We start from the raw sequence: 25,721 nt of genomic DNA, 5'->3' as shown, positions 1-25,721 counted from the left end.
TGGCGGCTGTTTTGCATGGCATATAATTACAAATAAGGTTTGAAGTAAACTGCATTTATGTATACAGGCACATCTATAACAGAATCATCCTTCTCAGCACTGTATCCTAATCCTCTCAAATGCCACAATCAGCCTAGTCACCCTCACATCAATAACCAATCCTGGGACCAACTGCTCACTACCACCCAAATATGTCTTTCCTTTCTGGATGTAGTTCAGATACTCATCTTTCCTTCCCAGGACTAATATAACATCATTCCAAATCCCCTTCTTATGATAATTACAACTGAAGTTGGGGGAGTTCTTCCAACAGGAGGACTAGAAATAGAGTACAAATGTAGTCTTCCATGACAAAGACATCAGAAACTATGAACCACACGAGGGTGGAAAGCTGCCCCAATGATGAAGTTCATGCAATTGTACAGGTGGGAGTGGAAGGAGGATTCTCAGAGAGAGCGGACGGACAGGGGGGTGCTTCCCCAAGGTGAAGGGCGTGCCTGAGTGCAAGGCCAAAAATCCCTCCTTGCAAACATCCACAGGGCTTGTGTGTTGGAGATGCTCAGTTCCCCTGTGCCTGGTCAGTCTTGGGAAGGAGAGAATAAACTGCTAAGTAAGAGATCAGACAGAGAAGGCATTTTTGTAAGAAGTTGTCTGTTTGATAAACATCTTTTATGGGAGGATTATAGGAGTACGTCAGCTGGTGCACATGAAATAATTTTTTTCTGACTACATAATTCATTAATTTTCATGAATCAGAATGACACTGGAAGTTGAGTTTCTCATAAACATCCCAAAATAAAGGTAACCTTTTAAAAAAGGTAAACATTAAAAAACAACTCTGTTTTAGACTTAAATTTCAGGGCAATCAATATTTGTATTATTTAAAAATGGAATCCGTATAATTCTTTCTAAATGAGAACTTACACAAAGATTCAGTATTACATGTATATTAATTTATGACACTACTAGGGGCCCAGTGCACGAATTGGTGCACCCTGAAAGGAACTGTGGGCCTTGAGGTTGCGGTAGGCACAGGGGCAGGTCTTGGCCCATCCTCTGCATCCCCACCCGGCCCTCCTGCCATGTCCCCCTGTACCCTGTCTGTCGGAAGCCCTGCTCCTGCTGCTGCCACTCCCACACGCTAAAGGCACCGGGTGCAAGCAGGGCTGGTGCCATCAGAGGGTGCGAGCAGCAGCTGCTGTCCCGATCTCCCCTCAGGAGCAGGGGGAGGTAGAGAAGCCCTCAGGGGTGATCAGGCCGGCAGCCACCGCTCGCACCCACTGATAGCGCCGAGCAATCGGGACTGGCACTGGCAGTGGGTGTGAGCAGCGGCTCTGGCACCAGCAGTGAGTGTGAGCGGGGCTGTCGCCGGCAGCAGGTGCAAGAGATGGCTGCTACCCCGATCTCCCCTCAGGAGCAGGGGGAGGTGGAGAAGCCCTGAGGGGCAATTGAGGCCAGCAGCCCCCACTCGCACCCACTGCTGGTGCCCTGGCAGTGGGTGTGAGCAGTGGCTCTGGTGCCAGCAGCAGGTGCAAGCGCTGGGCGGGACTGCGGCATACGGGAGCAAAGAATTTTCAGTAACCAGCAGGGGCTCGCCCCAATGACAGTGACTGGCGCCCTGACTTTGTCTGGCACCCCCACTCACCTGCTCCACCATCCCAACGCAGCCGACGCCCGCCATGTTCTGCGCACACCCCCTGGTGGTCAGCGCACATCATAGCGACCAGTTGTTCAGTTGTTCCGCCATTCGGTCTATTTGCATATTAGCCTTTTATTACATAGGATTTTCATCAGGAAAAAGTCCATACATATCCTAGATAACAGTGTGTATCTGATGAGCAGAAGCAAAGAATTACTCTTTCACTTTTCGCTATAGTTTCTTGAATACTTATTCCAATTTTGTTTTAAATTCTTATATTTCTAATACTTTTCAACAGTTATTTAAACTTATATATTAGTAAATTCTAGATTTAGAAGTATTAAAATGAGGTACAATTTCAATCATTCAGTTCTAAAAAATAAATGGGTGGTTTAATACCTTTGTTGCAGTTATGGGAGAGAGAGCTAGGTAATAAATGCCTCTTACTGAGTGTTTCCATCTGTAAACTGGGTTCTCAATATAAAATGCTGGAGGAGAGGCCATACAGGGTCTTTACTTGAGTAGCAATTACCTTGAGGAAGGGTAGACATTTACTAGTGTCTGGCTCTTAAAGAATTTCATCTGCAACAGGTTAAGATTTTTTGTTTTGTTTTTAATCCTCACCTGAGGACATGCTTAGAGAAAGGAAACGAGGGGGTGAGGAGTGGGGGGTGGAGAGAGAGAGAGAGAGAAACATTGACCTGTTGTCTTTCATTCATGCTCCAACCGGGGATCAAACCCAACCCAGGTACATGCCCTTGACCAGGAATCAAACCAGCGACTCTTTGGTCCCAGGCAGACGCTCTAACCACTGATCAACCGGCCAGGGCCAGCGAGGCTAAACTTTTAAGTGGCCTCCAAAACCAGAGATTTCTAGGACCTCATTTAGGGCTGCCCTCCCCTCCCCCGACTCCCCCAACTTCGCTCCAGCCCCGGTGCAGTCCCAAACATGCGGGAGCACGTCCACCAGACTGTGCGCCTCAATGTCAGAGTTACAAAGGGAACGGGGAAGAGCAGCCCCCCTGCCAGCTCCAGTCCAGCTCCCTGGGCGCCCTGAGAACAGGCGCGCAGTCAGCTTACGCCCGTGATCTTTCTGGCAACTTCTGTGGCTCGGGAACTGAGGAGTAATGCATCTAACGGAGCCCTCTTTCAATTAGCCTCACTTCCTCAGCGAAGCGTTGCCTGCCGTTTCCAGGCAGAATTAGTTGCTTCCTCTTTTGGGTTTTCACTTATTATGTTGAACTGCAATTATCTGAGAGCTCTCGGAGGCAGGGTCTCCAAAGAAGCCCTATCAATACATGTGTAGAAGGATAATATTTGAAGTATTAATCAATGTGCTTAATGGACTTCCTCCCTTGGTGTTTCTTGCTTTGCAAATCCACTCCTCCCCCAGCACTGGGGGCAAGGATAGTCTGTACACTCTTGCCCTTAAGGTATGAAATGCAAAAAGAAGGCGAACAAATAGTTAATTCTTGATTTTACAATACAATTCCTACATGAGGTCTCAACAGCAGTTTTGGAGAATAATACTAAGTTGTTTTTTTGCAACACTCTCTCTACCTGCCACCTCCCTTCTCCCCCATCCCCCTGACAAAAATAAAAAAAAATAAAAGAATCTGTGCGACGAGAGAGGCAAGTGAGAGATGCTAGAGATACTCATACGAGGATGTCCAAGGCTGAAAACTGGGAGAAACAGGCAGGAGAGAGCCTGTTAGATGGGAGGAGGACCCTGCTCTTTCAGCTTTTCTCCCAGAACCCAGGGCGGCAGCCGCCCCGCAGGGCTCTTGTGGGCAGCATGGGCCCAGGGGGTCAGGGAGGGCTCAAAGCAAGTTTGCTGAGTTTTCTGAGATTCCAAACAGCATGGGAGAGCGAGCAAACTTTGCAAAGGCCCTGAGTGAGATGAGGCTACCTGACAGCCAGCATGCGGTGGCACCCATCACGCTGAGGGGCCCGCACTGGCCTGAATACAGCAGTATCAACAGATGGCAAAACTTAGCACCATGCCACAGCTCTGTGAGGTGGTCACCAAGAACCAGACAGGACGATATTCTTTTCAGAGGAGGCCAACGTGGCCATGTGCCAACCGAGACCAAGCCGTCTCCCCTGATGCTCCATTGCACCCTCAGAACTGAAATGCTACTCAGCGGGTAAATAGGGAGAACTTAAAATCTACTGAATGATCACGAACTCCCTGAAGGAATCCTGAGGTAAATGAGGTGAGTTATGGAGAAACAAAGATTAATAATAATGTCAAGCCCTGACCAGTTTGGCTCAGTGGATAGAGCACCAGCCTGCAGAGTGAAGGGTCCCAGGTTCAATTCCGATCAAGGGCATGTACCTTGGTTGTGGGCACATCCCCAGTAGGGGGTGTGCAGGAAGCAGCTGATCGATGTTTCTCTCATCAATGTTTCTAACTCTCTATCCCTCTCCCTTCCTCTCTGTAAAAAATCAATAAAATATATTAAAAAATAATAATAATGTCAAAAACTTACACAGTGCTTACATGGACCAGGGACTGCTTTAAGATCACAGGGGATGGATTAAGTCACTTCATTCTCATCACTCTGTGCGGTGCGTACCTACCCCTCTCCCACTTAATTTACAGACGAGGAAACTGAAGCTGAGCAAAGTTAAGTAACTTGCCCACGTTGCCGACTTGCCCAGTGGGAAGGGCCAAATGCGGTGTTCAGTCCAGGCGGGCTGGCTTCAGTTTGTGCTCAGACATGACATGAAATCTGGCATTCCTGGGCCCTGGGGTGGCCAACTGCCTTGCCCCAGGTAAATAAATAAGTGGTCACTGTGTGAATAAATGAACTAGTAAATGGCTATATCTGGGATTCCCTGTACTTGGTTCTATAGTTCATGTTCATTTAACATGGCTCCTATGCTAAACTACAAATGAAAAAGGGACGAAAATAAATATCTTGCACATAAACATTTTAGGTTAGAAAAGAACGTGGCTTGTTGTCACTGTAATTATACTTAATACGTTCCTATTGAGTCATCTTTCCCTAGCCCAAGTCAGATTATGAGGTATGCAGTTTTAGTCTTTCATTCGTTTTACTCCCTTCATCTACAGTTACCTCTTATTTGGCCTTAGTGCTACGTAATCTTTACCTATCTAAACAATGCACATGTTAAGAGTCACTAGTTTCTAATATATATCTACTATATTACATAAATAATCCTATCTAATAAAGAGGAAATATGCTAATTGACCATCACACCCTCACAAATATGGTGGCGCCCACAGCCAATAAGGAGGGAATATGCTAATTGACTGCAACGCCCTCAAAGATGGCAGCACCCAGTCTCCTCAGCCCCACTGGGGTGGCAGGCAGGTCCAGCTGCTCCATGCGCCTGCCTCCGGAGTCCTCCAGTCCCCTCAGCCCCCCAGGCACCCAGGGCCGGCCCAAGGTGCAGGAAAGCCTCAGATGTCGGCTGCCCAGCTGCCTAGGACTGGCCCGAGGTGCAGGCACACCTTGGATGGTGGCTGCCCAGCCGCCCAGGTTCATCCGAGGCTCAGGTAACCAGGGCCGGCTGAGGCTTGCACTGCAGGCAGTGGCAGCAGCAGAGGTGTGATGGGGGTGTCGCCTTCCCCTGATTGCCAGGTCACCTCCCGCCCGAGGGCTCCCAGACTGTGAGAGCGGGCAGGCCGGGCTGAAGGACCCCCCCCTCCAGTGCATGAATTTTCATGCACCGGGCCTCTAGTTTTTAATAATCTATGATTCCTTAATGTAATAAATATCCACTTGTAGAACTGTCTATTTGATGGTAATTATAAAGTTAAAAAAAAAAAGTTTAACCATGTAACACTCCATTTTATTTAAATTCCAAAGAAGTATATGCAAAATAGACAGAAGAGAGGTTTACCTAAGACAGACAGATATGTGACAGGTAAGTGCCTCTCTCAAAACTCCCTTCTCCTCGAATGATCATTCCCCTCTGCCCTGTCAAAGAAAGCAAGCTCTGCCCTGGAGCAGGTGAGGAGTCAGGCAGACACGGAGGGGAGAGAGCTGCATTGCAGGTCAGGAACATGAGCAAAAGCAGAGAGTCGGGGGAAAAGTAAACACTCTCCAGTTGCGGGACACACATATTAAATACACAGATAGGTATATTTGTTTATTTTCAAGTGCTGGAAAGTGAGGAGAGAAGACTTTGCGAAGTGATGGCCTGTTCTGTAGTCAGTAAAGGCTGCGCAGTGCCTGCCCCTGAGGGTGGGGTGGGGGGCTCCGCAGTTTCCCACAGCTCCCAGGTGGCCCTTTTCACTCATTAGAGCTGCCGTCCTGGCCCCAGTGAGCCTCTGACATTATGATCCCAGAGCAGTGGTTCTCTGTCCTGCAGGCTGTAAACCTCAGGGAGTGATGGAAAACACCCACGCATGGGCTCCATCTCTCATCAACTGCGTCAGGACCCCTCAGGTGGAGCTTGCACGTAGGCGTTTTGTAATGTGCAGCCAGGGGTGAGTATCACTATCCTAATCTGTCTTAAAAAATTAACAGATTAAGGCAATTCTGTTTTAATTTTTTTTTCTTGCAGGTTGGTAGTTATGAATCCTGGCTGCACATTAGATTTAACTGGGATGCTTTAAAAAAATGGACTCAAGGGCCCTACTTTCAGAAATCCTGGCTTAATTGGCATCAAGGCAACAGGCATTCTTAATTTTGAAAAACTCCTTATTGCACCAGACAGCCAGATTGTGATCGCTGATAGAGGAGAGGAAAAGCCACAGAAGGGCTCTGAGCAAAAGGACATGAAGAAGGTATTGTGTTGGGATGCTTACCCTCCATATGAACTGCAGGGTGCCGAGGTCAGAGAAGAGAGAAGGAGAAGGCTGTCACAGTAGTCTAGATTTACAGTAGTAAGGTCTGGGGCCAGAAGTACGCCACAGCAGTAACATGGGAAGAATGGAATCCATGGGACAAATATTGTGGAGAGCTAGTTTCCTAATTTCCCTTGGCCCAAAAATCTGAAACCTGACATCAAGCTGCCTGAATAGTCTAACTAACAACCTTAACTGAGAATTTAGTTTAAAGTAGTGCCAGGCTGGCATTTGACAGAGGCAAACGCACATCTCTCTGGGGGAATCCAGATACAGTGCAGGCAATTCTCAAAGAATTCCCTTTGATAAAGTTTCAGACAATATGGGCTCATGGTCAAAATAAAAGACACGCAGGCAACAAGGCACCAGGCGCAAAGAAAAAAAAAAAGACAGCAGACCCACAAAGGTGTATATACTAGAATGATCAAGCATGGAATATGAAAGTAGTATGTTTGAAGTATTTACAGAAATAAGAGACTAAATATATGAAAAACAAAGGACTATTAAGAATAACCAAACAGTTTTGAGAAAGTGACAAAAAGATGTTTGAGTGATGAGAAATATAATGATTGGGATAAAGGAAGAATTAATAAACTCAAAGACAACCCTAAAGAAATTATCTAGGATCCAGTGTATAGACTAAAAAGAAGTGGAAAATATGAAAGGTCAAGAAATATGAGATGGTGTGAAAGATCAAGATACAGGAGCCTAAAAGGACGGAAGAGAGAGAATGAGACAGATATTTGTAGATAGAATAGTGAGTATTTTCCAGAAGTGATGAAAAGCATCAATTCAAAGATTTTTAAAAGTCTAACAAATCCCAAGTTAAAGTTTTAAAAAAAAAATCCATTCCTATGTACATCATAGTGAAAATAAAGCACACCAAAGGCAAAGATAAGATCTTTAAAGTCACTAGAGAGAGAAGCCTGATTATGTAACTTTTCAATAGCAAAATAAAACTGAAAGAATGTAATCTCAAGTTAGAGTTCTATATGCAGAAAAAATCCTCAAAAAACAATAGGTAAACAAAAGATATTTTCAGGTGAGTTTGTCACCAACAGTTTCTGACTAAAAGCAATCCTTAAGGATATTCTTCAGGCAGAAGGAAGGCTCTGATGTGCAAGAGGGAATAATCAGAAAGAAAGAGGTAAATATATGGGTAAGTTTATATATTAAAATGACTAGAATAATTACTTAAAAATATCAAAATAGCTTGTAAGTTCCAAATGAGTAGACCAAAATATGTAATGAAAGAAATATAAAAAATGGCAATTATGTATCTTAGATTTCTGCAGTGATTTTTTGAAACTTTCTCATTTGCACTTTTCTATATTGTGTAAAGCATTTATAATGAATGTGTGATATTTATAAAAAGTTACATATCATTTTGTTTTTCCATTTTTCTCCTTTGTAACACTTACTTCAGGCAAATTTTGTTTGATTACTATCTGTTGTAAGCTCCAAGCAGGCAAGGACTGTGTGTGTGAATTTTTCCTTACTATTATCTTCAATGTTAATTCATTAATTGACATGTAGTATATGCTCAAGAAGTATAAAATGAATGAATGGCTCATACTGATTGCATATGCAGCTTGTGTTGGTTGAATAATGCCCCCAAAGATCTCCACATACTAATCCTTGGAACCTTGGAACCTGTAAATATTACCTTAATGGCAACAAAGGAGTTTGCAGATGTGATACAGGATCTTACTGGGACATCTGGGTGAGCCCTAAATGCAGCCACATATATCCTTATAAGAGGGAGGCAAAGAGAGGTTTGATAAAGACAGAAGAGACAAAAGCAGTGTTACCCCAGAGGCAGGGAATAGAGTGATACAACCAGAAACCATCAGACACCGGGAGAGCAGGAATGGTTTCTTCCCCAGACCCTCTGGAGGGACATCTAGACTTTAGCCTAGTGATACCAATTTCAGACTTCTGGCCTCCAGGACTGTGAGAATAAATTTCTGTCATTTTTAGGCTGTCAAGAGCGTAGTAATTTGTTAGAGTGGCCACAGGAAGCCAATAGAGAGTGCAAGTGAAGAGGAACCAAGCACGGTAAGCATTTGGAGCTGAGTGTGAGGGACAGAAATGTACCACCCACAATGGGAGTGTAAAAGTGTAGGGGGAAAAGCAGCAGTTTGATTTTAGACATGTTATCTTTTAGAAAATGGCAAGGACCTTGGGAATAGATGCAGGGGTGGGTACAAGTTACCTGCCTACCTTCTCGGCTGTGGCTCCTGGAGAGCAGAGGATTACGTCTTTCTTCTTTGGCTTCCTGGGAGCTCCCTACCACATGGCCACTGGGCATGTGTTTGGGATAATGGGCCCATGAAGATCATAGATTTTTTTTGCTGAAGACAACTGAAAGAATGACCAGCCTTAGGTTTATGGGTAATGAGGCCATTAGAAACATCCAGACTACATTTCATGCCCAATACAGTGGACAATTAAGATTTGTCTATTTCTAATATAGTGGCTGGCTTTAGAAGAAGCTCAATAACATTTTTTTAAAAACCCTTCAAGAGGATATGATTTTACTAATTTTTAGGGAGAGAGAAGTGGAGAGAGAGAGAGAGAGAGAGAGAGAGAGAGAGAGAGAGAGAGAGAGAGAGAGAGAGACATTGATTGGTTACTTCCTGTATGTGTCTCCACATTGGGGATTGAATCCACAACCCAGGCATGTGCCCTTACTGGGAATGGAACCTGAAACCTTTTGGTGTATGGGACAATGCCCCAACCAACTGAGCCACCTGGCCAGGGCTTCAATAACATTTTAAAATGAATGAATAAGAAGGAAGAGTTATGAGTTGCTGTCCTTAAAAGTGATCTTATTTCTTAAAAGGTTAAACATAAATTTATTGGACAACCTAATAATTCATGTCTAGGTATCTACCCAAGGTAAATGAAAACAGAGACTTCTATGCAAATGTTCAGAGGAGTATTAATTCACAATCAGGAAGTGGAAACAATCCAAATGATAAATGAATAAACAATGTGTTATATTATTCAGCATTAGAGAGGAACAGACTGCTGGTACATGCTACAGCATGAACACACCTCTAGAACACTGTACTGAATGAAAGAAACTGGGCACAAAAGACTACCTACATCTGACTCCACTGATATGAAGTATCTGGACAAGGCAAAATTATAGCGACAGCAATCATGCTAGCATTTTCCAGGGGTAGGGGTGGAAGCAGGCATTGACTGCAAGGGGCATGAGGATTCCTTCTAGGGTGATGGAAATGCTCTAACACTAGATTTTGGTGATGCCTGTGCAACTTTGTAAATTTACTAAAAACACTGAATTGTATATTTAAAATGAGTACATTTTGTAATAAATAAATTACATGCCATTAAAACTATTAGTAAAAAAAGTAATGTGCTTGAAAACATGACAATTATAACGGTAAAAACTGTTTTTTACCAAACCATATCTTTGGTTAAAAAAACACAAATATATATATATATATAATGGTTTTATATATACATAACTACGTACACCCACACAACCACTATATAACTCCTGCTAAAAAAGCGATGCCATTCCTAAATGAAGGCTTATGGCAGCCATCTTTTTAAAAAAAAAACAACCCACAAAAAACGGAAACAATTTGTGATATTGACAGCGTGGGTTCTGGATGTAAGAGCCTCAAAACACATTTTTCCCACCGGGTTTAGCAATGCCCTAACCATCACAGAAATGTGAGGGACAGTTGGTAGCCTTTTATAGACTCATTTACAAGGCAGATGCTGCTCCTCAGAAGTGTTTGCTCTGCAGCTGAATTCCATTTTTTCTGTACAGTATGTACTTGTTTTGGGTAGGCTGAAAAGGAAGACGAAAAAAGACCCCTTTATTTAGCTATTTCTCTTCTTTCCTTTTTCTAGGAGTGTTAAGAAAAAAATTAATTTTAACCAATAAGAGATAGTGGGCAAAAGGACCAGTCCCATGTGAGGTAGTGAAGTACTCTGTATTATTTACTAATGATAACAGCTAATGTTTATTAAGTGCTTACGTTCTGCCAGGAACCGTGCTGATTGACATACATCATCTTCTCTAATCCTCAGAATAATCCTATAAGGTCCTTAACATTAGTCCCGTAGTGTAAGGAAGAAGACTGAAGTTGGAGAGGAGGCTACTTGTCTGAAGGCACGAGGTTGGTGACAGACACCAGACTCCACAATCCTGTAACCATCACTGGTTAGTATGACTTTAATGTTGAAAATCAGGAAACTTAAAAATGTAATTTGTAAGATTGAATATCCATATTTTAAAAATGTTTTATTGGAATCGAACATATCCGTGCCGATAATGCCTAAATTTCAGTCTTCAGTTCTGCCTGCTCATCTGAATAAAAGACTCGTATATTTAACTACAATTCAACTCTTCACTTGCAGGTCTAAAAGTTATTTCTAACTTAATATGTTTAATTGTCCACTTTCTTATTCCCCACCCTCACCAAGTGCTTTCCATCTCAGTAAATAGCACCTACACTTATCCACTGAGACCAAAGTCTTTAGGGTATGTCCTGATCACTTCTTACACCCTCCATTGCTACTGCCCCAGTCAAACTACCACCATATTTGTCTGGATTACTGCAGTAGCTGTCTGCATTCAATGAGGTGGGGTGGGTGTGTTAAAATAATGGGTTAAAAATTGTATGTCAGAGTACAGGGCAGGTGAATAGATCAAAAGGGCAGCACTCTTCCATGCATTCAAGGCCACAAGCCAACGGAGTCTCATCTTCAACAAGAGCTTTCTGTTTGCCCTGCCCAAAGAGAAAGATGACATGGGAATGCAGGTGGGAAGTGGCCCGCATCAGCCCTGCTTACATTTATTAAGACCCAGTCACACAGCCACACCAGACTGCAATGAAGCCAGGAAAATGTGGCTCAATTGTGTTCTCCTCCCCCCAAAAGAGAGAAAAATTTGGGGGATTCGCTAACAGTCTCTTCCATGCCTTCTCATTCTAAAACTCTGGATCTTGGGTGGTAATTCTGAAATTGGGGAAACAATTTATCCTTTAAAAGAGTTCTTATGAAAAGCAGCACAGGTGAAAAGAGGCACTTCTCTATAAAGGCTCATATCTAATTTCAGAGTAAAAATTTAGAAAAACCTTTCTAAAGGAAGCAGCTGTGAGAGGCACTACCTAAACCAGCAATTTCATGCCAACTCAGATGATAAGTGGCAATATACATGATACTAACAAAGGTTTACTAGAATGGCGTTTTCTAAAGAAGTATTGGAGAGCCTGGTTTCATTTATATAACAGAAAACATTTGGGGGAGGGGTGAAAATGTACATCGAGCCACAGAGAGCTCATCAATTAAAGGAGGGCTGTACTTTTTTTTTGGATGGGAAGAAAATGAAAACAAGACTGCTAAGTCTCTAGAAGCCAATCAATTGTCCTCTCATTAAGGATATGTGTAGAGGGAGAAGAATTACAGTGGGTTTTGATTCTTATATTGAAGGGACAAGTATTTTAGGGGCTAATGGTGGTAAGAGCACCTTTTTGCTTTAGTCTGTGTCCGATAGAGAAAGTTACCTGAGTGTAAGAACTGGTAAGAAGCAGCCTCAATTGAGGCAGTACAGCAAAGATGACAAACTAGGATTCTGGGCAATATATTTCTTTTGAGTCTGTAAACACCCGTCTTTTAACATAAACATAAAGGTTCTTTAAAGAAACAAGAAAACAAAGCATTCAGAAGGGGCTTGATCCATTATTTATGAATTTATCAAGTGGAAAAAGCACACCCACTCAGACAATTTCATAAAAACGTTCAACTATTGTATCTAATTTTATTGGTATTTAGAAAACGTTCAACTATTGTATCTAATTTTATTGGTATTTAGAAAAGTTATTGTTTGTTAAACTGCTATACAGCTTTCTGCAAACAGAATGTTCACAAACCACTTGGAATCACTTTTGCGAGGTTTCCGTTTGCGAAGGTCAAATAACTATGTAACTGCTTAATAAAGGCGCACAGAAGCACCTCTCACTGCCTCCCAGCGCTGATGGGCTTATATGCTGCTCCTTAGGTGAGGTATTAGCAAAGCTTATTTATTTTCATTTCCAAGGCTTTTATTTGCTCATTCCCTTGTGGTAAAGCTGATTTCCATGATGATTCCCTTCTTAATTTAATACCCTTTTTACTCATCATATAGACATAAGAATTTTCCATAAAATAATGAAATCCTTGCAAAGGAAATGAAGACAACTCAGAGAGTAAAGTAAACTAGCTCTTTTCTCAATTAATTGATCCACTGTCACGTGCATATAAGGTTGTTTTCTTTTTTTAAAAAAAAAACAACCTAGGAAAATAAGGTTAATTAACATAAAAAAGCCTCACTCCTCTAGATGCTGAATTTTGTATTTTACCCATGCTGCCTTAAGTGCCTTGATTTCCCAGTAATGACCTAGTTCTCCTAATGAGGAACATTAACCCCTGGCTGTAGCTGTCCAGGACTTAATTGTCAACTGCAGCTGAAATAGGGGACTTTGCCGATCAGCAGGTATGCGGTATATTAACTCATGTCATTTCAACCCCTAATAAATAAATCTGTTGCTAAGGCAACGGAAAGATCAGCTCTATCAGTATCCTCCATCCACTACCCTCCTCCCCCAAACCCCCGCCTCTCTTTTGGAGGAAACTGCCTTTTACACCAAGCTTAGGAAAAAAGAAGGAAATTAACTACATGTAACCATAATTAGAAGTAACATCATTTCTCATCTTAGAAACATATCTAAATTAATAAAAAAGGATAGCAAAGAGAGAAATGCTTTTGCTAAGATCACGATAAATTATCTCCTTCAACAGGAGATAGGCACTATGAGGTACACATCTGAATAAGAACAAATCTCAAACATTTCAGCTCTTTGTGTTTCTGAAATTTCCCCTTCTTTTGTTTAACCAACAAATGATGCTAGCCTGAATAGAGCTGAAATAGCTAATGAGTTGCATAGCCAATAAAGATGATACAAAGTGGGAAAAACACCTTACATAATTTATAACAGTTATTGCTATTTTACCTTGGAATTCTTTGGTGTGATTGAGTAAACAAAATAAATAAATAAATAAAAATCTGGACACTGGGTAACCTAGAAAAGCCAGAGAATCTCATACATTTAGGATTAGAAACAGGAGTTTAGAAAGTAATTTTGATGGATTGTTTAGAAATGGTTTACACATCTAGATTATGACAGAGGGGTAGGTAAAAAAATAACTTAGAAGAAAATCCCATTCTTGGTTTATTTCTTTTTTTTTTTTTAAATATATTTTATTGATTTTTTACAGAGAGGAAGGGAGAGGGATAGAGAGTTAGAAACATCGATGAGAGAGAAACATCGATCAGCTGCCTCCTGCACACCTCCTACTGGGGTTGTGCCCGCAACCAAGGTACATGCCCTTGACCAGAATCGAACCTGGGACCTTTCAGTCCGCAGGCTGACGCTCTAGCCACTGAGCCAAACCGGTTTTGGCTCTTGGTTTATTTCTTAATGATAACTAAGAAATTACTTTGGTTTTAACCAGTTTGAGCCTTTCTTCCCAAATACCATAATTTTACTTTTTTAAAATCGTCCCTTCTGTTAAAACAAATTATTCCATTTTAATAAAGTCCTGAGGGATTTGTATTTACAATTCCTATAAAGATCCTATGTAATAAAAGGCTCATATGCAAATCAACCAAACGGCGGAACAACCGGTCACTATGATGTACACTGACCACCAGGGGCAGACACTCAGTGCAGGAGCTGCCCCTGGTGGTCACTCTGCCAGAAGCGGGGCTCACGGCTGGCAAGCACAGCAGTGGTGGCGGGAGCCTTTCCTGCCTCTGCAGCAGTGCTAAGGATGTCCAACTGATGGCTTAGGCCCATTTCCCGGGGGAGGAGTGGGCCTAAGCCGTCAGTCGGACATGCCCTGAGGGCTCCTGAACTGTGAGAGGGCACAGGCCGGGCTGAGGGCAACCCCCCCCCCACCCCAGTGCAAGAATTTCGTGCACCAGGCCTCTAGTATTTCAGTAAAAACACCCAAACAAACAAAACATGTTTTGTGCAAGCAATGCTCATCTCATGACCATCTCTACCTGTCATTTGGTTAATTTAATTCCTTTGTATTTTCACTGTCTTTCTTCCCAGGATGAGACACTGGTACTGGACCGGACTATTGAGCAAGTAAGAGTCAATCACCAGAGTCACCCCATCAAATACTAAGCAACATCAATTGAGCATCCCAATGCCAAGTACTCTAGAAAAATCTCCCCTCAAAAAAAAAAAAAAAATCTGTCTCTATCCTAGAGGGTCTTAGGATCCAAACCAAATGACACCACTTAAAACATGGAATAGGTAGGGCTAGGATGCCAACCTTGGTTACACAGAGAGGAGGTGCTAGATTGCACAGGTGCCTTGGTGCATGCAAATTCACATCCAGGCAAATTCGCACATCACTAGAATTTAAATCAGGGCAGATGTCTGTCGAAGGCATAGGGCATTTCTAGAGAAATGTAACTACCATCACTGAAAGATAGGCAATGCTATACAGTTAGAGCAGCAGGAGAGATATTAGTCCTGAACAATAGAGGAAACACTGGGATAAACAAAGAGAGGTCAGGTCAACAGGGATGGTGTAGAGAAAGGTTTAGTGACTAGGAAGGAGAAATAGATGTAAATACACAATTATATACATGACATAAATATCTGTAACAAAGAAGTAGATAATATATCCATCCCATCCATCCATCCATCTACCCATCTATCCATCCATCCATCCATCCTATCACCTAGCTAATTACTTCCCAAATCACTCACCCATGATCTATGTTAAGTGAATGTCTGGTATAAGGATTTGATCAAAAGAAGCAAAGGCAGACATGAGTCTTGAGCAGGTAAAGATGAATGTCATAAGCATACCATAACCAAATACCATCTTTTGCAGTAATTAACAAATTTTAAAAATGAGTCAAGTTTGAGTGGCCAGCATGGCTCAGTGGTTGAGCATTGTGTGAACCAGGAAGTCATGGTTCAATTCCTGACCTGTGCACAGGCCCAGTTTCAGGCTCCATCTGCTGTGGGGGGCATGCAGGAGGCAGCCAATCAATAATTCTCTCTCATCATTGATGTTTCTATCTCTCTCCCCCTCTTCCTTCCTCTTGAAATCAATTTTTAAAATATGAATCAAGTTTTAGAAAACTATTTAACCCTATTAGGCAGGAAAGTATAACAGAAATTTCAGTTTATGATATTCTAGTGATAACAACACCAAGATAGTATTGACTATAGGTGGAAGTTCTTTATTTTGTCATGGTATGTTAGGAAGTTAAAAATAGCCCAAGAAGCATTGAGAAACTAAATGTTGAATTTCCTATCTTTTTTTGTATATTTAATGGTTTGTAAAATAGTCAGCAAGGCATCTATGGGTAGAATTTTAGAAATTATAAATGGGCCAAAACCGGTTTGGCTCAGTGGATAGAGCGTCGGCCTGTGGACTGAAGGGTCCCGGGTTCGATTCCGGTCAGGGGCATGTGCCTTGGTTGCGGGCACATCCCCAGTGGGGGGTGTGCAGGAGGCAGCTGATCGATGTCTCTCTCTCATCGATGTTTCTGGCTCTCTATCCCTCTCCCTTCCTCTCTGTGAAATATCAATAAAATATATTTTTTAAAAAATTAGAAATTATAAATGGTATTTTGGTAAGTCTACTTTTTTGGCTATGAATTTCCCAGAGTTTATTTTCTTAAAAATTAAAAATCCTGAAATAGATTTCCAGAGTTACATATGATAGTGTAATGTTAGAAGACAAAATAAAACTATTTCATGATATAACACATAGTAATATAAGCCAGGTATTTGATTAAAGCTTTTCAAAGATTCTAGTAAAATCCTCTGCAGTATTTTGCTTTTTAAATGACAGAGCCATTTGCAACAACATAGATGGACCTTGAGAACATTATGCTAAATGAAATAAGTTGGTCAGAAAAACTAAGAACTACATGATTTCACTCATACGTGGGATATAAAACTGAAACTCGTGAACATAAACAGCAGTGTGGTGGTTGCCAGCGGGAAGGGGGGAAGGGGAGAAGGGGGTACTAATATAAGGTGACAGGAGAAGATGTGACTTTGGGTGGTGGGCACAAGGTGCAATATGCAGATCTTGTAACATAGAAACTCATACCTGAAACCTAAATGTTCATGTTGACCAATGTCACCCCGATCAATTGAATAAATAAATAAATTTTATCTTAAAGAAGAATAAAATAAAATAAATAAATGAGAGAGTTCACTTAAAATTCTTTAAAGACACCCCCCCCCCGAAGCAAACAAACACATACCAAAAACAAACAAACAAAAACACCTCTAAGCAAAGAAATATGACTGAATAAAACTGATTATTGAATTGGGAATGACTGCAATCAATTAGAACCTTATTATTCTTGTGAGCTTTGACTATCCAATCCATAGATAAATACAGAATTGGTTAAGACCAGAGTTTACAACCTTTTTCATCTCATAGCACACATATTACTAAAATTCTGGGGCACACCCAAAAATACATTTTGTTTTTGGCCGATCTGACACAGAAAAAAATAGGTATAATTTTGATTCACAGCGGACAGCTATTGTTGTGTTGGCTGTTGTCATTTTTTAATTTGACAATCTAAGGGAAAAGAGGTCAGTTCCCCTGACTATGTAGGCATTGCATGTTTTAAAAATTCTTGTGGCCCTCCAATTGAAAATTTCTGGGTTAGATGATCTCTTTCAAAGAGCAGTTACTCATTATTCCCAGTCAATCTTAAATGAGCTTACTTACAATAATTACAGGGCAGACAGTCCTTACAATAAAGATTTTTAACTGTGGAAATGGACAGTGCTACTAGCATCATCTCTATGATCAGGGCAAGTAAGATGGATCCTCACAGGTCTGAGGAAGCTTTGGTGAAGTGTGTTGAAAGGCAGATGGCCAGACCTCATGACCATCTTTTCCAGAACTTTAATTCTACGATAATCATTTCTCCCTTACAAAAACAGATTCATAGATAACACTGAAATAGAACAAAGAATATTGGTGTCCAAAGCTAGCCCTTTGCCTATCTGTTCATATCCTACTGTAGCACCTGAACACTGCCCTCTCTGAAAGTATTCTGTTCTCAGGTAATGACCAGTAAAACCTAAAAAAATTTAAGACAATCTACTCACCAATTTTTTTCCAAGTTATGTGGGCAAGAAGAAAACCAAAGTAAGTTATTCTGGCCTGAAAAGCATACCATCCAATCATCTAACACACAACCTTTCAGAAGGCATTATCAATTTTGTTTTTAAAGCTGTATTTTTAAACCTCAGGGAATCAAAGAATGAAAAAAAAGTAATTTATTTCACTCTCAAGTAATACAACATCATTTTCCATTTTATATCAATCATTTGTTTTCAATTAGAAATCTCCAGACTTCCTAAAAATAGAGTCTGTCAGATTCTTTCTTTATTATAGTGTATGATTTACCTAAGTACCTGTCAAATCTGACTTTGTTTCTTGATGACTGGACCTTTTCCTTTCCATATTTACACTGTTAACCATAATCAACACTGCATAAATCATCTTATTGTTATTTTATGGAAAACACAGCAAATATCATATAGTTCATAGTCATTCCCCTTTAAGTGAAAAGCTCTGATAACTTCCCCACATCCCAAGTGATGAGGTAATGGTAGAATCTCTAACTATAGCTACTCTCACAATTTCAAGCTCCTGAGGATGCCTCACAGCCCACTCTCACCTCATCTGTCTTAACCAGAATACACCCACTTACGGGCTACTCTGTAAGATCAGAACAGAATTTTTTATATCATAGGATCTCTCTTCATGGCCTCCTTACTACCCAGCCCATGTTGAGACAAATCCTGTTTGTTCTCAGAGAATTTTCTTATATACGATGAACACTTGTTTGCTAACTATTACTAAATCTAAATGTTAATAATAATAACATTCTGGGCAAGAAAAAGTAGTCAATGAGAACTAAAAATTAGGCACTTTCAATGACTGATGGCAGACATTTTTATATGTGCCATTATCAGTTCTACTTGACAGTCATTCTCAAATGGTAGCCTGTGGATTCCAGGGGGTATTCCAGACTCATTCAAACTATTTTCATAACAACACTCAGATGTAATTTGCTCTTTTCACTGGGTTGACATACGCAGTGTTCGGGAAAATACACTGGCGGGTAAAACTGCTGTTGCCTTAGCATGACTCAGGCCATGGCTCCAAACCAAACTAGCAGTCATTGTATTCTTAACCACCTGCACTAACTGTAAAAGAAAAAAAAAAAGTCAGTTTCACTTAAGAATGTCCTTGAAGAAGCATTAAAGGTGCTAATTTTATTTAATTCCATCCCTTCATGCGACTTAATATTCTGTGTAATAAAATTGGGGAGGCACATACATCACCTCTGCGCACCAAGGCACAAGGACGGTCTTGAGGAAAGTATTCATATGATTGTTTGAGCTGTGAGCTAAACTAGCTGCCTTTTTCATGAAACACCAACTTTACTTGAAAGGACAGCAGACAGACAAACCATGGTTAATCAGACTTGGACATCTGGCAGACTTTTTCTCTGAGATGAATTATGTGAACCTGTCACTCCAAGGAAAACAATTGATAGTATTTGTTGCAATGAGCATCAAGAGTCATTGAGTGGTTTCGACTAACCTTTAAGAAACTCGTACTTGTCAAGTTCCGGTGTAGTATCAAAGAAGAATATCTACAATAATCTGAAAGGGTCATAAAACAGTCCTTTCTTTTCCAACTCTATCTCTTTGTGAGTCAGAATTTTGTTCATAAACCTCCCCCAAAACAACATATTGCAACAGATTGAATACTTCAGCAAATATAAAAAGTCAACTCTCTTCTACGTAGACATCATAGATTTACAAAAATGGAAAATAATGTCACCTTTATCACTAATTTTTGTTTTGTAAAATATAGTTATTTTATAAATATACATTAAGTTGACATGTACTTTGTTCTTCATTGTTACTTTTAAGTGATTTAATGTAGATTTAAAAACTTTTTCCTGAGTTTTAATTTCTAATACAGTAAAATACTGATAGGTATAACCCCAATAAGCATAAGTTCTTTGGTATCCCAATAATATTTTATTTAAAAAGTATGTTTTTATTGATTTCAGAGAGAGGAAGGGAGAGGATAGAGAGATAGAAACATCAATGAGAGAGAATCATTGATCGGCTGCCTCCTGCATGCCCCATACTGGGGATCAAGCTCGCAAGCTGACCAGGAATTGAACCATGACCTCCTGGTTCAGAAGCCGATGCTCAACCACTGAGCAACACTGGCCGGGCTGGTGTCCCAATAATTTTTAAGAATGTGAAGGAGTCTTGAGATCAGAGAGTTTGAGAACCATAGCATGGAGAGTGCTGTCTTTCAATGTCTCATAAACTTGTTTTTTCCTGTCCCTCCAGCAGTGTGTCTCTTGTGCCCATTATAATAAGAGAACATTTACATAAACTTTGGCACTGGTACATGTTACAATATTTGCATAATGTTTGGAAAGAAAATAGCTTAAAAAAAGGCATTGCCAACTGGATCTATTTTTTTTTTTACAGGTCTTTCTTTATAAGTCATTTCTATTAACCGTGCCTTGCTATGAATGTTTATAACAAAACATTAGAGACTGGGTAGAAAGGGGAAAACAAATTACTCTGCAGAGAACCCAGCCACTCTGCTAAAATACTGTCAGTTATTTATCTACTGTCAGCAGAGGTTGCACACTATAATCCTTGACAAGCTCAGATTCAGAAAGAATGAAGAGAGGGGCAAGCATTGCATTTAAGGGCCTGTTCTCATGCACAGACATTTTAACACAGATTTAAAGCCGGAATGTATCTTCCAGAAAATGTCACTTTTGATTTTGATACATACTCTAGCAAGTAGGCTCTACATTTGGTTGACTTAGTACGAGATATGTTAGAGGCTAACGCTATATTTTAGACCATTCATGATCCCCACGTGGAACTAACACAATGAGGTCAGCATCACTTCATTTTTAGAGTTGGCTACTGCGACTGCATGATTTCATGGGCATATTTTTTATGAGAAGAAGGAGGGCTTTATTTTTGTTTTGTTAGGCAAGGTAATGAATGACAGGCTCTAAGAATCCTCTCTCGTGTCCATTTCTCCTTTATGTTTACAGTGGAAACAATCATTACTGCATCTTCCTGTTCTGAAATACTTTCTCTCTGGGAAACATACATGGCCAAGGTAGAAATGAAATAGAAGAACTTCCTGCTGCCAATTTTAAAGAAAACCCACTTTCAAGCAGGTAGTTTAACTAGCTCATCATATGGACAAAAAACACGTGCAACGCAGGGTTATGGGGGAGGCTGCAAATCAGAAGGCGGAATAATGAATACACCCTGGTCATTTCTAGTAGAAAACCACAGTTTTCTTTATCATACAGTTCTTATTGACTGGTCAATTAGATGATTCCTACCCATGCGATCAGAGGTCTAAATAAATGTGTGCTTGTAACTGGGGATGTTTGACGAACGCTGAACCAGAATCTTAATTTTCTAATTCATATTCACCAATTAAAAATAAACTGTATTTTTATGAGCAAATTTACATAAATCAGATGATAAAGCATCTACTACTAAAGGGTAGGAGTTCAGCTCACAACATTTGCATACATCCTCCTAAAGAAAATGTAGGCGTCTGAGATTTTCATGGAAGAGTCTTGCTGCGCTGGAACTCTAATGGGCTTAGAACAGTAAATTTTGAAGAAACTGATTGCTATCCCTGTAGCTAGTAAATGTCTGCCTAGACCCAGTGGCATTTGAAAAAAGTGTTTTATCATAAAATTATCCCAGCAGAGTCCATTCTGCGAGATAACATCATCATCATCATCATCAGTACTCCATGCAGGACCCAACCGCTCTGGCACAATATTGCCAGTCATTTATCTGTTGTCAGCACAGGTTACACACTGTAATCCTTGACTGCCTCGGAATTAGAATGTCTTTGATGTCCCCACAAGAGTTTTTTGCCCGAAGGCTTTACCAATGCTCGGCGGCTCAGTGTTTATTCCTCGTAATCTTCCTCTCATCTCCAGGCTAGCAGTGACAGATGGTTATGGGCACACAATAGTATTAAGAGTTTGATATTTTTTTTTTTTTATGCTGTGCTCTCTGTACAACAAATAGCTATCAGACGCGGGCCAGAGAGCTGACATGGCTCGCTTAGGTAATGGCAAACAAACAGCCGGGGCTGATGCTTTCTGTCATTTCCCCTCCTAACCCTGCTTGTTTTCATTGTAGACTCTCAAAGGTAAACTATATTAACCTTATAGACTGTTATTAAAAAGATATATCTATATGAGCATAAAGTGCTTTTCTTTCCTCTTTTTCTTACTCTTTTGATTATGAAAGTAATACTGCTGACATATTGAACAAATATCGAATGTCAACATAAATTTTTAGTGTGTGATAATATCCCCCTTCATATAGCTGTGTGTCAGGCGGGAACCCGTGGATGATGCATAGCAGTAAATAACCCAAACAAAATTAGTTCTCTTGTCAGCTTCTACCTTGTATGTCCCCAGGCATCAGTAAAATTGACTGCACGCTAGATTTTCAAAATTAGCCCTAATGTTAGCTATGTGTCTGGCAACCTCCAAGTTTCCAATGTTCTACTATATTACCCGTAAGGATGAATGTGTTACTTTTATATTTTGGCATTTACTCTTGCTGATGCGGCTTTTTCCCCCTCTTCTCCAAATTAAAAATAATTTAGCTTTAACAATAAGAATGTGCACAAACATAATGCTGCATCTCTTTAAGCAACTAACTTTAGGCAATTAAATTAAATTAAAGCAAAAATATACAAAGGAAGAGAGGGAATTATTCAATTTAATATTGTTAATTTTATTAACATAGCTCTGTCTTATTTTGTGCAACGTATTAGATAACGCATTTCTCACCCAGGATGCTGCCTTGCAATAGGAGACTACAAATGATGTAATTTAGCATTTTTATGCTAACCCGGAACCAAACTTTGTACAACTGATTTCCCTGCAATAAATATTATTTCAGAGACAAAGGTTAGCCGAATAAAAGGAAAAGCTTTTCAGAAGGGAATGAATGATGGCATCTATTTTACCTCGAAATAGGTTGATCTAATCCAGACCCACTGCATTTAAAAAAAACACAAAAAAACAGAAAGGGATACTGAACATTGCCACATTCTAAGTAAAACATGATTTAAAAATGATGCTCCCTTAGTAAGGCTATGCTGGAAGTGTGCAGCTGAATAGACAAATCCAAAAACAGAGTCCACATCGACTTTCAATATCTAAATTTTATGTTCATACATTTAGCGTCAACGATGAAAATCCCTTTAGGTACCAGATGCTGCAGATCAACTGGAAGGCTTCCGGAGTTTAATGTGTGGAAGGCAAATCCGCGGCAAAGGCGCTTTGCCTGGCCAGTGTGTGCGCTTATTCCTTCACCTGTAAGCAGTTGCTCTCAGGAAATCGGACCTGATGACCGGCCCAGCATCTCTGCAATAAAGAGCGGGTTCTCTGCGGGGGGGAGTGAACCCGAATCAGGCCACATGCAGATTAAACTACTGGGAGGAATGAAAACTAGATTAACATGTTCATGCCTAATACCAGAAGATTATCAGGACATTTTACCTCTTTAAATCCCAATTTATAGGAGCCAGGGTTAAGTTTAGGAGTTTATACATGGTGCAATTATCTGTTCCAGTTCATTTTCCCCCTTCGTATAGAAAAGACTCTCCTAGAAAGTACCTGGCTTAGCACAACACAGAGGTATTTGGGAGCCGGGAAATGGTTTCAAATGTGCTGGTACCCAACACCTCAAGGGAAATAGGCACCCAGTTGAAACTGGTCAAATTAGTAAATATTGGAAATTGTTTTGTTTTTATGGTAATTCTGCTTTAGCAATGTATACAAATGAAACTTTTGTGATAAACAGTATATATATTATTTATTACATATATTACATGTATATAATCCTATTGTTATACTTTGAAACTTTTTCTTTGTGTTTTTTTGTTTTGTTTTTGTTAATCCTTACTCGAGGATATTTTTCCATTGATTTTTAGAGAGAGTGGAAGGGAGGGGGAGAGAGAGAAAAACATCATGTGAGAGAGAGACGTCCCACAGGGCAGGGGATTGAGCTTGCAACTGAGGTACATGACCTTGACCAGAATCAGCCCTTGACCAGAATGGAACCTTGACTAGAATTGAGCCTTGGACCCTTCAGTCTACAGGCCGACCGACACTCAATCCACTGAGTCAAACTGCCTAAGGCTACTTTGAAACTTCTTGAACAAGATTTGCTTTCTTAGAAGTGCTTAGCTACCATTGTTAGTTGAGCAAATCACTGCAAGTAATTATCTGTAATTCAAAAGTTCAAATTTGATCAAAGTACACAACTATTTATATAGACATTGTGTAGTGTCACCTGGGCACCCATTAGTAGTACTGGGACACTAAAATGATATTTTCCTAAAGCTACAGCAACAACATCTTAGTCAATCACCAGAACATGTCTTCTAGGACCATTTCTATAAATCTTACTAAATGGGTGTCATAAACTTACCACCTGTGAGGCCAGACAATGTGCAATGGTTTTTGTTGATCATCAACCCCACTCAAAATGTCATACGGATTTTGTTGATTTTCCCCATGACGAGAGCTGGAATGATCTGACGAGTTGCACATTTTCAAATGTGGCTCCTGCGTCAACAGGCTCTCTTGTTGTGCCACGTCACAAGGTCCAGACTCTGGCTCAACCTTTCCCAGTACATTCTCGGAACTTCCCTGCTCCTGCCTGGGAGGAAGGGCCATGGATGGCGCAGCACCACCGTTTCCTTTAAGGTTGAGCATCTTCTGTAAGTGGGTTGCTTTATGCTTGGGCATGAATCTGTTAGGAAAAGGAAACGCAATAGTCTTTCAGTGAAGATACTATTTAAAATGTACCCTTGACCTTCCTATAAGGTCGTGATGATGATGTCTAAAACTGAGAAAAAATAAAGACATAACAAAAATTCCAGAAAAAGAGCAAAGAGTAGCAGCCATCAAGAGAAAGTTCAAAAGTTTGAAATTGGACCCGATTGTCTTTGAATAGTTTCCAAAGAATGTCTGTGGCTATAAAACTTGCAGTGCACACACAGAAAGTAAAATAGACCAAAGGTTTCCAGTCTTCCTCACTCATCTTCTGGAGCTCACTTCATGTTCCAGTCGCCATATGCCCTAGGGCTCACTTTCAATCTTAGTTCATTCTCTTATAAAAATGCTTGAAACTTCCTGGGTTAATATTGGGCATTTCTGCTCACATGACTTTCTGTATTCCTGCACACCAGTACACACTTTCGTCACATCCACCTTGCTCATATTTTGTGAAGTATATGTGAGATTACCGATGGTAGAAGCATCTACATAAAATGAAATCAAGGAGTTCATCATCATTTGGGGAGCAACCCAGCGGTGCTTAGAAAAGACAGGGTGGGAGATAGGTGTGAACCACCAGCTAACCTGAGGGGGACACAGTATGTAAAGAACAGACACAAACTTTTCAACTTGGGAACTGGAGATCAGTTCTGACTTAGGAATTAGTAAAGCCTGAGTCTAAGTGTAGGATTTGGAAAGGCAGAGGGGGTGGTTCTGGACTGAGGAACAGCGTGACCAGAGGGAAGGGGTGTGAAAGAACATAAACCCCTCAGGGAATGATATGCAGCCCAAAGAGGCTGGGCCAGGCCCTGGGGTCCGAGGTCTAGAGGGGCGACTGCCAGATACAAGGCCTTTCTGAGTCGCTGGCCCATCCAGAAATTCGGCCCCTCCCTTGAACTGTTGAATGAATGAAGAAATGGAGAATACATACATTTAAGAGGTAGGTGAGGATTAGGAACCAGGGAAGGGGAGCAAGAAGGAGTAACTGGAAGAGTAGGAAGTGAATCTGAGTTGTAATGTCTCACAATTGAAGTGAATTAAGAGCCCCAAAAGAATGTGTAAAAAGGGTGTAAAACATCACAGAGGTGCCATAGCACCAGAAACTAGGAGTTTTGGGCCTTGTTATGTAGTGGATCAGTGCCTACTCCAAGGGTGGTTCCGATGGAGGGAGCTGGCAGAAGTCGGACAGTAGGTTAGGGTATGTGCACATGAGGGGGCGGGCACAGAAAGAGAGATGAAGAGGACAGCGAGGAAGGCAAGGCGCGTTCTTTTAA

General features: G+C 40.8%; 1 protein-coding gene across 5 annotated transcripts in view; it reads right to left on the bottom strand.

Annotated features, from left to right (window-relative positions):
• GTDC1 (glycosyltransferase like domain containing 1) overlaps window positions 1-25,721 on the bottom strand; it is a 380,973-nt gene that overhangs the window by 38,626 nt on the left and 316,626 nt on the right. For all 5 annotated transcript variants that reach the window (XM_080671078.1, XM_080671081.1, XM_080671079.1 and 2 more), the window contains one exon: window positions 24,098-24,421. In XM_080671078.1, coding sequence (XP_080527204.1) covers window positions 24,098-24,421 — 324 coding nt within the window. The remainder of the gene's footprint in view (window positions 1-24,097; window positions 24,422-25,721) is intronic.

This window comes from Plecotus auritus, assembly GCF_963455305.1.
Source record: "Plecotus auritus genome assembly, chromosome: 5".
In the NCBI taxonomy this organism is placed as follows: Eukaryota; Metazoa; Chordata; class Mammalia; order Chiroptera; family Vespertilionidae; genus Plecotus; species Plecotus auritus.
This window is presented reverse-complemented; position numbering and strand designations above follow the sequence as displayed.